Source organism: Agrilus planipennis, unplaced genomic scaffold (assembly GCF_000699045.2).
Source record: "Agrilus planipennis isolate EAB-ADULT unplaced genomic scaffold, Apla_2.0 scaffold43, whole genome shotgun sequence".
Classification (NCBI taxonomy): Eukaryota; Metazoa; Arthropoda; class Insecta; order Coleoptera; family Buprestidae; genus Agrilus; species Agrilus planipennis.
Window position 1 is genome coordinate 1075141 of NW_020438914.1, and position 13422 is coordinate 1088562.

Consider the following 13422-nt stretch of genomic DNA (forward strand, 5'->3'; position numbering starts at 1 on the left):
TGTTATTGAAATGCAAAACATGGACAAATTCAAAGTATGAAACTTTGAAAGGGTTAGTTATGCTAATTATTTTTTAGAATATGCTAGGGTGCCTTTATCTTGCAAAAGTGATATTATGGAAATAACAGGTAACTGTTTTTGTTCGAGAGTATTCGCAGAATACGTGGTCTGTTAAAAAAGTATTGCGAATTTTGAGTTTCTGCGGGTTACGTATATTCGATTTTCGATTTTTTTGTGGCGTTATGTTGGTACTCATGTCTCTCACTTATGCCGACAAGTTCGGCTATTCTGAATTTTCAGCTGCTTTGCCTGCACGTGTTTTGGCTCGTCTTCGATTTTTGCCTATTCCAAAAAATGACTGTGGCATATGGTAAAGCTGCCTTGGACCGAGCCAATGTTTATCGGTGGTACGACATGTTCTCAGAGGGCCGAGAAGATGTGAACGACGAAGAGCGTGCTGGACGCCCAAGCACGTCAACAACCAACGAAAACATCGATGAACTGAATAAAATAATGTTGGCCAATCGTCAAATCACCGTTAGAGAAATTGCTGAGGACCTAAACATATCGATTGACTCCTGCCATTCGAGTTTTAACAATTTACCAATGATTTGGGCATGAAACTAGTCGTCGTGGAATTCTTACCAAAATTGCTCAATTTCTACTAAAAACAAGATCAAATTGACTTTGCTAAAGAGCTGTTGGACTCTGTCCGCAACGACCCAAATTTACTCCAGAGGGTTATAACTATTGACGAATTATGGGTTTATGATTATTACGTGGAAACCAACGCTCAGTCATCCTAATGGAAGCTGTCGCAGGAGCCAAGACTGAAAAAACCATGCCAAGTTAGGTTGAATGTGAATCTTTGCTTATAGTTTTCTTCGATGGCTGGGGCGTGATGCATCATAAGTTCTTGTCACAGGGTAAAACGGTCAATAGGGAATATTACCTGCAAGTTATGCGCAATTTGCGCGAACTAATCCCCCAGAAACACTCGGATTTGTGGAAGAACAAAAACTGGCTTTTGCACCATAAAAACGCTCCTCCCCACCCATTGTTGCTTTTGCGCGAAAACGGAGATGGAATGTGTAACCTTTCTTTTTCGACTGTTATTTAGGTCTGTTAGGTCACTTATGTTTATTAGCCTCAGTTGATCCTTGTAAATGATTTTGCGATCCTCGCACAAGAATTTTTCCGTTGATTCGAAACGGCTGATCGATGCTTGGTTTCGCCTGGTTTATATATCGTATTCAAAAACCATGTTCTTCTTTTGTTATTTTTAATTCTAAAGTAAATGCTTTTTTTTTTCTTTAGTATCTCTGTATCAACGTCTGATAAACTAATTTTTTTAGAGAGCTGTAGTACGCCATGTAGTACTAAGATAACATCTAAAAATATTTCATTATTTTTGTTATCACTTGTTTTTATGTAATTTTCCTTATGGTCAGTTTTATTATCTTACAAAATGAACTAACCCCTGTACATTGCTTCACTAACAAATGTAGGCTATCTGGTGTTTAATAAATACATTTCCTCTTAGTAAGTGGGCGTGATAATGATCACGTGACAACAATATAAAAAGAGAACTGTTTCAGATCTATATTTATGTTGTAATAAATCTCCTTTCTTTATATTATCATATTAGTTTTCTGGTTAATCACGTAAATCCAGGAACCATCGACTGAGTTTATCGGTGCAGTCATTTAGTGTTTTTTTTTGCCTGAGGCATTCTTTTGTATTAAATTCTGATTTGAGATATTTTTTAGAAACAAAATTTGAAAATTCCGATAAAAACTTGAGACAGCCGAGTAAACAGAAACAAACAAGTAAAAATAGATACACAATAATATCTACTTATCTACTTAATGCACAAAACCAAACAAAAAAGTAGGTCAATGTGTCAGTGTCATGGGTTAGTACAGAATAGTATTATTGTATTGACCAATGCGTGAGTTTGTGGACGAACATTTTCCTAGACGCTAGATAGGATGTATGGGTCCTGTAGCATGGCCGGGGCGTAGTCTTGATGTAAATTTATTTCACTTCTTTGTATGGAGTTCTATGAAGCAGCGTATACAATAAACGCTAAAGCAGAACGCTAATAATGTAGTACGCCAAATACCGGATATTTTTGCACGAACAATTTGTGTAGTGTGTATCTGCGTGCGTATTGTCGTAATTACCTTGTTTTTAATGGAAGAATATGACTATTGGCAAACTACTCATGAAAAAGGTAACGCACATTGGCAATACCACAATGCTGGTTTTAAGATTTCATAAAATTACTATTACCTATCCAGGGGGTAAGAAACAGAAGGCAAAAATTGAACTTCTATAAATCTTAAGGGATGTTAGTATTAAATTATTTATAAATATGGACAACTTAAAGGAGATAAGATTTAATGTACATTGAATTTTGTAAAATAAAGTAAAGTTTTTGCGGACAGTGGGAGCGGCGGAAAAGAAATGGTTAGAAGCGTTCGAAATGTGGTGTTATAGGCGGATGATGGGGATATCGTAGGAAGAGAAGGTTAGAAATGAAGAGGTATTGGAAAGAATAGGAGAACAGAGGACTCTATGGAAGTCAATAAAAAATAGGCGAGATAGGTTGGTAAGACACCTTCTCAGGCATGAAGGTCTAGTCAGAGACATATTAGAGGCAGAAGCAGGAGTTAGGAGGGGTAGAGGTAGACCTAGATTAGATTACTGTTCGCAAATAGTCAAGGATATGGGCAATTCTAGTTTTAGGGAAATGAGAAGTTTAACTCAGGATAGGAAAGGGTGGAGGTACGTGTCCAACCAGTCTTAGGACTGATGACCTTATGATGATGATTTCTGTTCAATTTTTTCGGCTTCTGCGTAATCTAAATGTTCTTCGACTTTGTGCATTGATGCGTTGAAGTCCGTGTTTATTTGTTTGATTTTCGCCGAAACTCTCATCTACTGGACTTCCAGGACTTAACGGCCTAGTGCACGGTTTTACTTTCAAGTTGGTAATCCTAGTTTTAGTTATAAATGCAGAATCAGTCGCTATGAATGTGAATGACATTTGATGTAACTATATTTATTATTTAGGCGAGATATTTTGTTCTTACGCATTCAAAGTGTAGAAATTAATCTTATTCAATAATTAATTTTTAGAATAATGGTAAATGTTGAACTTGTTCATTATACTTATTTAAAATGAAATGCATTAAATATAATAAACATTAAGACCAAAGAATTAACAGTAGATAGAGAAAATAACATAAACATGCAACTAGGTGAAAATGTTATATTTTATCGGGGAGATGTAGGATGTATTGTTTCTGGTGGTATGGTACACTATTTAATTACATATGCTTATGCTTTGTAAAAAATAAAAGTAACATTTAAAATGGATTAGAGAAGTCTTTGATAATATGGTAGGTATTACCACAGCCCTAGTAGTGCTTGAAGTCGATTCCGCAAGTCTCCAGAAACGTTAGTGAACATTTCAAGCGCCCCTCTTTGGAGGTCCTCCGATGCAGTGGCAATTGCATTTGCCAAATTTTCAAGTAATCTATCCCTTTGTTCATCATCTAACACATTTTCGTAAAAATATCTAGCTTGAGCAAAATTATCATCATCTCCGTTGTCGTACTTGGAGACGCCACCACTAACGGAATACGCCGGACTCAATGCTGCTGCCCTTTGACTAACATTTAACGAATCTACTGAATTCGGATGATAAACTGTATTATTTCCCTGATTACTGTAAGACATTGGACCATCTCGTTGATAATTTCGGACATAGAAAGGACAGTTGACTGGAATTTGAAGAAAGTTGGGACCCAATCTGTGTCTCTGAGTATCTGGATAAGAAAATAATCTTCCTTGTAACATTCGATCGGGGGAAGGTTTGATTCCAGGCACCATTCGTGATGGGGATAGGGCCATTTGCTCGATATCTTGGAAATAATTCGTAGGATTCTCGTTCAATACTAATCGACCAACTGGAATTAAAGGGTATACATCTTCAGGCCATACCTTCGTGTCGTCGAATGGATTAAAGCTACTGTTCAGTGCTTGCGCCTCGGTCATCACTTGAATATTCAACGTCCATGATGGATAATTACCGGATCTAATTGCATTATACAAATCTCTTATAGCATAATCGGGATCTTCGGCTTGAAGTTCTTGAGCTCTTGCTGCAGTTAAGTTTCTCAAGCCCTGATTGCTCAAATAATGAAATTTACAATAAACGTGATGTCCGGTGGCGTTAATTAGTTTAAATGTATTTACTCCAAAACCGTGCATAAATCTGAATCCATCAGGAGTTCCCCTGTCAGAGAACAGATAAAGTAACATGTGAGTTACTTCTTGTCTCGAAGTAAAAAAGTCCCATTGCATGTCGCCGTCGTGAAGAAAAGTTGATGGCTGTCTCTTTTGGGAATGGATAAAACTAGGGAATAGAATAGAGTCCCGAATAAAGAATATTGGAAGATTATTTCCTACAAGGTCCCAATTTCCTTCTTGTGTGTAAAATTTGATAGCGAAACCACGTGGATCTCGTACGGTGTCAGCCGATCCACTTTCACCAGCGACTGTGGAAAACCGTATCGCGATCCTCGTTCTATTTCCAACTCTTGCAAAAACCTGGGCTGCACAGTACCTAGAGATATCATTGGTGACTTCAAAATAACCAAATGCGCCTCCACCTTTAGCATGTACTACTCTTTCCGGTATGCGTTCTCGGTCAAAATGTGACATTTCATCGATAAATTCTGTGTCTTCCAAAAGTAATGGTCCACGACGGCCAACTGTTAGGGATGCATCCTTATAGGAAACTGGTGATCCAAAGCCTGTCGTTATGTAATTAGCCTGGAAAATGAAGTAATAAGTGTAAAGTATATGTGTACAAGGAAAATAATTTCTTACTACTGAAAAACTAGATATTTTCTGTTTTACTGAGTTAGCAAATGCTGTTTATTACGGACGGGATGCCTATCCGATGTATTTATCGAATGTTTAAGGTTCGTTTAAGGTTAAAGTTTTATAGAATGTCTGCTATTTTGGAATTGACCAGTTAATAATTTAACAAATATTCGTTTCGTATATACGCCATTTATTGCTGAGGCCACCTCGGCTAATATGGAGTGTTATTTACATCCTCATATTTTACATAGATAGGCATTCCGAGTTTGAAGCGATCTGATCTGAGCTGACACTACACGAACACATTCCACGTGTAGCGCGATCATGGTTACGATTCTGTGTATCGTGCAGTGCTGCCTGACTGTCTATTAACTTCTTTTCTGTCATTATGACATTTACCTAATAATAAACGATTTTTAAAGGCAACATTAGTAATAAATCCCGTTGGAATACGATGTGTCTGTGTGTATGTCCATCTGTCAGTTAAATAGTCAGGTAGCTTAAGAATATTGAATGATGGAAGGGGGTAGATCTTTATTTTTCAATCATTCGTTAATGTATTTTAAATATCTTAAGCTAGTAGAATGAAATTTTCGTCCTGGCACATATAAATCTATCGTCTTTGAGGCATTTCATGGATCTTTTCGTTAAACACCCAAGTGAAAGATGCGGCAACCTAGGTATTTTCTTTTAGTCAGAATTTTTAATTAAAAATTACCAATTTTGATATATTTGGTTGGTACTAAACAATTGTAAAGGAGTAGGCGGCTTTACATAGGCGTTTACACACTGCTTTTGTTTGTCTCATATAGATGATTGCATATACGCACACGTTTTGTAAAGTTTCAGCCAACAAAAGATATTAACAAATGAAAACGAAAAGATATTTTGTCTTGCAGTCAAATTGTACAGATCTATCTGCTTCCATAATTTAATATTTGACAATCAAGTGACTATTACAAGATTAAACTAATAAGTGATTCTATTTTCGATATCTAGAATGTTTTCTTTTAATCAGAATGTTTAATTAAAAATTGCCAATTTGAGGTATTCGACGTGGTAGAAAACAAAAGCAAAAAAGCGGGTGTGACTAATGTCCCTATTCAAATGTATATTTGTGTGCATACTTTCAAATGACAAGCGAGGACCATTACATTTTTGTTTGACGTCTATGTACTTATAGTTGGTTGTATACACATACATCATCATCATAAGGTCGTCAGTCCTATGACTGGTTGGACACGCACCTCCACTCTTTCTTATTATGCGCTAATCTTCTCATTTCCCTAAAGCTAGAGCAACCCATATCCCTAACTATTTGCAGTATTAACAGTAATCTAATCTAGATCACATACATACGTACAAAATTATTGAAAAATGTTATAGGGCAAGTGCTACGTTAAGCTTAAGTTAAATTGTTGGTTTTCGAATTTGGACAATATATACATAAATAAAAAAAGGCGCTTTCTTAAACGATTAAAGTAATGACGGACACTCATAGTGGAATTAACAGATAACTTGGCTGTCACTTAGCTATATCAATAAATGAAAATAGGTAAAAGTTTATTTTCCTTACCTGCTGGGCATAGTTAGGTATTACACCAGCTAATAATAAAACAGCAATAAGTTCTATCATTTTGAACTACATCATGAGTTCTTCAATTGATCTTCTGCTTTTATGCTATTTGCTTTTCTTATCTTGTTACAAGAGCGGCATGTGTTGCTGTACTTTAAAATTTTTGGTTTTTGAGAATTATTCTGTTTACAATAATTTATCTTCTTTTTTATTTATGACGCATATGCGATGTATACAGTATAGTTTTGTGATATAGAATCATTATACCTAATTAAAAAAAATTTTGAATGTATTAAAATATATTAATTAAATTTTATCTGTTAATTAAATACTTATCACCGTAAATCAATTATGTATTGTATGTACTTTTAACAATTGATGATAAATAACATAATTGTCACAATACAGTTGATACAAACATCCTGCCCTATCGGCACTGACGATTTTGAAGTAGCTTTCTTCATACGTGACGTTATTGGAATGCGAAACATGAACAAATTCAAAGTATAAAAACTTTAAAAGGATTAGTCATGTTAATTATTTCTTAGAGTAGGTCAGGGTGCCTTTTTTTACCGGAAGTGATATTATCGAAATGACAAGTTACTATATTTCTTCGAGAATACAATACGGAACGCGGTATATGAGGTTGTTGAAATTAGCAATCAGAACCTTGTAGGAATCTTTATTACTGATAAGTCATGTGATTAATGAGTCATTAGTGTAATTAATTGCCGTTAGGTGTTATAACTTCTAGATTTTCCTATCCTGCTTATGGTACTCAGCGCAAAAACCTGTCTTGCTCAAATTCGTTTTTTTTTTTCAATAATCGTTGCAACTGAAGGGGGACCTCCTGTCTTGTGTTTGATTGAACTTGCGCGGAATTTAACAGGTTATGAGCCCAGTGAGTGACTTTTGATTTTTGACTCACTTTGTTTTCGTCCTGTGAACACTGGGTGCCACGCGGTGCAAAGTGAGGTTATGGCGGAGGAAGGTAGATATAAAATCCCGTTGTTCGACAGAACAAACTATGACAACTGGAAGTTCCGGATGGAGACTCTTCTCGACGAGGATGAGCTCCTTGACCTGGTGAAATTCACGTTGGATGACATTTCCACTGCCATCGACGGAAATGATGCATTCACAAAACAGCAACCTGCAGAAGCACAGTCTCCACGCTTTGCTTCCGCTGTGGAGAAAGTGGTCACTGCCGGGCACGGAATTTGCCAGACGGTCACCTGACCAAGGCAAGATCCTGCCCCATATTCAAAATGGCAGTGCAGGATAAAGCAAGTAGATACGCGTGGTGGCTGACACGATCGTAAAAGTGTAAAACTGTAGGGGTTCTTATGTGGTCATGTGCGAAGTCGGTGTGCTTATGCGCGAGAACGGGATCAGTGTTGCCTTGCCATATACCGTGGATGGCGGGGTTAGAGGATTGCCTTCGGGTATGGTGATTGTGGGAAAACAGGCTGGAGAAGATCCCAAAGTAGTTGTAGTGATTGACAGCTCCGAGGTTGACGTAGTCGATCTAAGCCAAGGCCTAACCAGGTGTGAGGCGTTTGCCGATCTGAGCGGCCCGTTCGGGGAGTTATATGTCTGTTATCAATATTGTCAATTTGCTGGCGATATTGAGGACAGCATACGAAGCGTCGAGCGGGTCGTGGAGACAAGCAGGCGACGAGCGCTGCTGATCGGCCTTGACGCCAACGCTGAGTCACACTTGTGGCACAGCAAAGGCATGACGGGCCGAAGTGTAAAGGTTGTGAGAGGGGAGAGCCTGGAGCCTGTTCTAAACGTACGGTCGAAATCGTCTACATACGAGACGGTCGTAGCGGAGAACGACATTGACGTCTCCCTCGCAAGGGTTCTGCGCGAAAATATCGCATGGAGAAAAGAACCAACCTGGTCCTCTAGCGATCATAATCCCATCCTGATTGAGATCACTGTGAGTGCAGCCAACAATACCACCGGAGAGCCGTCCGTTCTTCCAGCGTAGTCCATCAGGGAAGCCCGTTGGGCTAACTGGAAGGAGGCGGTGCTTCAAAGGGTCAGTTCCCTGACTGGCTACTGAGTACCTCTCTTGCTCGGCTGCAGGGATGGGTGGTGGACGCGAATGGCCAGGTACTGAGAAGGGTTAGGCGGCCTGCTAGGGCAATACCTCCCTGGTGGACGAACGACCTCCGAAACCAAAGGAACGACCTGAGGCGTAGGAGAAAACGGGTCCAGAAAGCACGAAGAAGAGGATATCCTCACGTGGAGGACCTGCAAAGGGCCTACTAAGAGGGTATCCGCTCCTACACAAGGAAAGGAAAGGAGTTGGCGGGAGTTTGTCAACGTAGCGGGTAACCGCGATCCGTGGGGACAGGTCTACAAGATCTGCCGCGGGAAAACAAGATCGTAGCGCTAGGTGTGATCAGGGTAGGCGACGAAGTCGTCCAACCCTGGAGAGAGAGCACCGTGCTCCTCCTGAGAGTGTGGTTCCCTGAAGGTCCCCAACCGGATCGAGAGGAGGTCCGATGAGCATTTTGTCAGGGAGGAATCAACTTCCTGCTGGCATCCTGAAACCCGGTAAAGCTCCAGGAGTAGATGAGATACTAGCTGAAATGGGCAAGCGACTATGGAAGGTGGCCCCTGCGCACGTTCAGTGCCTCTACGACCGATTTTTGCAGACCGGACTCTTCCCTACACAGTGGAAGCTTGGGAGTGTAATTACCCTGCTCAAGTCCCCCGATAGAGATCTGACCAATCCCGGATCGTATAGGCCTGTGTGCCTGTTACCGGTCTTGGAGAAGGTCCTGGAGAGACTGATGGCTTTCCGACTGCGAGCGAAGCTGGGCAAACAGCAAAGTAAAAAGCAGTTCGGTTTCAAGCCTGGCTAGTGCACCGAAAGTGCCTGGCATGAAGTGAAGCGGACGGTGAGCAGGTCCGAAAAACGTTATGTTCTAGGCCTGTTTATCGACTTCTCAAGCGCGTTTGACAACTTGCATTGGAGTCGTATTGTCGCGAGGTTCCAACGAGTGGGGTGTGAAGGGCTAGCCCTGTGGCGAAACTACTTCCACGACAAAGAGGTTAGAGCCTACGGACCACGAACCCAAGTTAGTAGGCCGGTTAAAAGAGGATGTCCCCAAGGCTCCGTCATCGGTCCGAAATGCTTGAATCTGAAGATGGATGTCCTTCTAAGAGAATATGTGACAGAGGGGACGAGCGTTGTTGCCTTTGCTGGCGACCTACTGGTCTTAGTCGAGGGCAGCAGCAGGAAGGAGTTGGAACACCGAGGTAGCACTGCTCTTGGAGTAGTTGTGAGGCTGATTAAGGGAAGGCTGGCCGATACTCGGTCACCACTATTGAGAAGAGGCAATTTCACTGTAGAGTGTGTGCGCACCGTGAAATACCTCGGTGTGTGCGTAGGAGAGAGGATGGCCTTTCGGCCACACCTCGAAACATTAAGGGGCAAACTACTGACAATAGTAGGCCCCCTACGAAGAGTCCTGCGCACGGAGTGGAAGCTAGGCAAGCGGTCCGTCTGCTGTGTGTTCGAAGGTCTCCTGACTGCGTTTGCCCTGTACGGATCAAACGTTCAGTAGGAAGGAACTTGATGATGCGATGCGAAAGGGTGACACTTCTGGCGTGCTTGAAGGTGTATCGAACCGTCTCTACCGATGCGATGCAGGTGTTCCTGGGAGAGATCCCGTGGGTGCTGGAGGCAGAGAGGCGGGCGCTCACTTTCAAGGCGAAACGTGGGATACCGATGGAGGCTGGCGACGTAGTCAGCAATAATGAAATCGCTGGCCTGTCGGCAGCAGGAGTGCGCAAAGAGCTAGACAGAAGGATGTTACAAAAGTAGCAAAACGGTGGAACCTGTCGGTAAACGGCCGAGTCACCGAGCGGATGGATTGTTCCGAGCATGGCTGCAGGGTAGGTGCCCGCTCTACGCCGATATCCGAGACCTTTTACATCTCGGCGTATTTTGAGACCCCACGGAAGAGCCGAATGTAGGCTAAGTCCTGACAACAAGAGAGAGCCATGATACCCTGAAAGAGTTCGCCTGGATGTTATTTGAGAGGAGGCGGCGGCTGCTCGCTGTAGCCCTGTAAGCGAGTGATAAGTGCTAGGTGGAAAAGACTGATAAGCACGGAACGAGTGTCCGAAAAACACGGGCGGCAGATATGACTCGGACTAAAACTGTGGAAACAGGGCCAATTTCGCGGCAGACGATTCACTGGAAGAGGAGGAGGACGATGAAGATGCAGCGTTTTGTTTTCTGCCATCGAGCGAGAACGACACTATCTCCTGGTTCCTGGACTCAGGAGCGTCGTCGCACCTGGTGAAGTTACTCAGACAGACAATTTTGATAAAAAGTGTTAAAGTAAATGCAAATCTGTACGCCACAAAAGTTGGCGAGATGAATGTTGGCACACGTGTGAACGACAAAATTTTGTAATGCCGAATGAAGAAAATAGTTTTCGTCCCTGGACTGGAAAAAAATCTGCTCTCTGTTTCAGCACTAAAGAGGCCAAGACTGTCGGTACTGTTTGAATGTTGAAAAGGAGTTATCAGAAGCGGAGGGAAGATGCTTGCTGTGGCGCGAAGAGAGGTGAAGATGTACAAACTCGATTAGCTGTGGAGGAGATTGTCTACGTATCTATGTAAAAAAGCCAACCCTACGAAGTTGTGGCACAGAATGGTGGACAGCGTTGGACCTTATGAGGCTGGTTCCGAAACGTAAGTTTGCTCAACCTGTGTCAAGGGTACTGACGAAGCTCTCGCACAGTCAGAAGCGACGGCGCGCGAAGTGACCACTGGAGTTGGTGCACAGCGACCTATTCGGACCGGTCTCGCCACTGTCCTACGAAGGAAAACGTTATGTACTAACGTTGATAGATGACTTCACCCATTTCACAGTATCGTTCACCTTGAAGAAGAAAAGTGAGATGTTCAACTATTTCAAGAAATTTGAAGCCAACAGCACATTTTGGAAAGAAGATATAGAGGAAAATGGGATCCAATACGAATTCAGAACCCTACACACATCACAGCAAAATGGCGTAGCGGAGCGGATGAACCGGACGATCCTGGAAAGGCGAAATGCATGCTACTGGGATCTAACCTCTAGAACATTTACTGGGCGGAAGCAGCTCTCGCAGAAGCGTACCTGATTAATCGTTCCTCCACCAGTACTTTGTCAGGAGGGGTTCCAGCAGAATTGTGGTTTGGAGAAAGACCAAATTTGAAGAAACTTCGAGTCTTTGGCTGCAAGGCGTGCCTTAAGGTACCAAGTGCACTGATTGGCGGAAAGTTTGATTTGAGATCCACGGAGTGCTACCTGGTTGGATACTGTACCAACGGCTACAGGCTATTATCGACCAAGGACAAGAAGATTTATACCGGAAGGGACGTCATCTTTGACGAGTCCACCTTGCTAGCGCGAAACAATCCAGCGGATTTCTACAGAGACGGTGGTGACATTCTGGAAAGTGTTGGAGAAGGAGGAGAAATCGAGAAGGGGAAGAAGAGGGAGAAACAAGTTCCACAGTATTCGAAGGAAAAGGGCGCTGATCCTGACGTTAGTTTGGGTGATTTAAATTTAGAAGCTGAAAGAGCCACAGGTGAAAAGGAATGCAAGGATGAAGACCAGACCGAAATACCTCGAGGACTACGTTGTCTTTGCCATGAACTTCGTACAGGATGAACCACAGAGTTACCATGACATAGCTGGACGAGAAGATGCCGATGAGTGGCACGAGGCCATCGAGTCAGGAATCTCGTAGCTAGAAGAAAGTGGAACCTGGGCGCTGACAACTTTAGCACCTGGACGGAAGGCGATCGATAGCTGATGATCAAGCAAGACGAGAAGGTCAACTCGCAATATAAAGCAAGACTCGTGATAAAAGGTTGTACTCAGAGAAAAGGCTTCGACTATGACGAGATTTATGCTCCAGTAGCCAAACTGTCTACTCTGAGAATGCTGCTTGTCGTGATTAATTTCCGGAACCTCCACCAGGCACTTGACGTCAAAAATGCCTTTCACCACGGAAAACTGCAGGAGGAGATCTACATGAAGGAAGCAGCCCCTTGGTGTCGCCAAGCAGTCCGACCTAGTTTGTAGACTTCGGAAACCCCTCTAACCAAGATCAACTTCGAGAGACTGAGAACGAGCATTAGTATCATCGTAAAATAGAGAGCTCATGATCGCCGTTATAAATATGTAAATGTAAATTCAAACTTAAATCACTTATGTTATTATATTCTAATTTATTTGAAATTCATTTGTATATATTTCTGCTGTTGAACTGAATTGTAACATATAGTTTGAATGTATTTCTCGTTCACATGTTTTGAGTGAAGAGGAGTGTTGAAATGAGCATTCAAAACCTTGTAGGAATCTTTATTACCGATATGTCATCTGATTAATGAGTCATTAATGTAATTATTTGCCGCAAGGTGTATTATGCGTTTCATAGAATCTGCACGGACTTTAACAGAGTACTATTCAAACAGTATCGCGAATTTTGAATTTCTGCGATATAAATTTGCTTTAGAGGGTCATAACTTTCAACGAATCATGGCTTTGTGGTTATGACGTGGAAACCAAGGCTCAATTATCCCAATCGAAGCTGTCGCTCAAGCCAAGACCGAAAAAAGCATGCCAAGCTAGGTCGAATGTGAAGGTTTTGCTTATAGTTCTTGTCAACGGCAGGAGAGTGGTGCATCATAAGTTCTTGCCACAGGGTAGAACGGCCAATAAAGAATATTACCTACAAATTATGCGCAATTCGCGCTAGGTAATCCACCAGAAACGTCTGGATTTGTGGAAGAACGAAAACTGGCTTTTGCACCATGATAACGCCCCTGCTCACGCATCGTTGCTCGTGCGCGAATGTTTGACCAAAAACAACACATTAATAATACCGCAGCCACCGTATTCCTCAGACCTGACCCCCTGTAAC

General features: G+C 41.9%; 1 protein-coding gene across 1 annotated transcript; it reads right to left on the bottom strand.

Moving 5' to 3' along the window:
* Nucleotides 1–3263: 3263 nt before the first annotated feature.
* On the bottom strand, nt 3264–6569 carry LOC108733962 (catalase-like). The gene is made up of 2 exons (XM_018465327.2): nt 6476–6569; nt 3264–4845 (listed from the first exon to the last, which is right to left on the bottom strand). The coding sequence occupies exons 1-2, from the start codon at nt 6533–6535 to the stop codon at nt 3415–3417; spliced, it is 1491 nt and encodes a 496-aa protein (XP_018320829.1). The 5' UTR covers nt 6536–6569; the 3' UTR covers nt 3264–3414.
* Nucleotides 6570–13422: the final 6853 nt, after the last annotated feature.

What these genes read in the sequence shown, in the direction of transcription:
- LOC108733962 (XM_018465327.2), bottom strand. Translation starts at nt 6,535, where the DNA reads ATGATAGAACTTATTGCTGTTTTATTATTAGCTGGTGTAATACCTAAC. An exon ending in TACCTAACTATGCCCAGCAG is followed by an intron (nt 4,846 to 6,475) that starts GTAAGGAAAATA and finishes TTCATTTTCCAG; the next exon opens with GCTAATTACATAACGACAGG.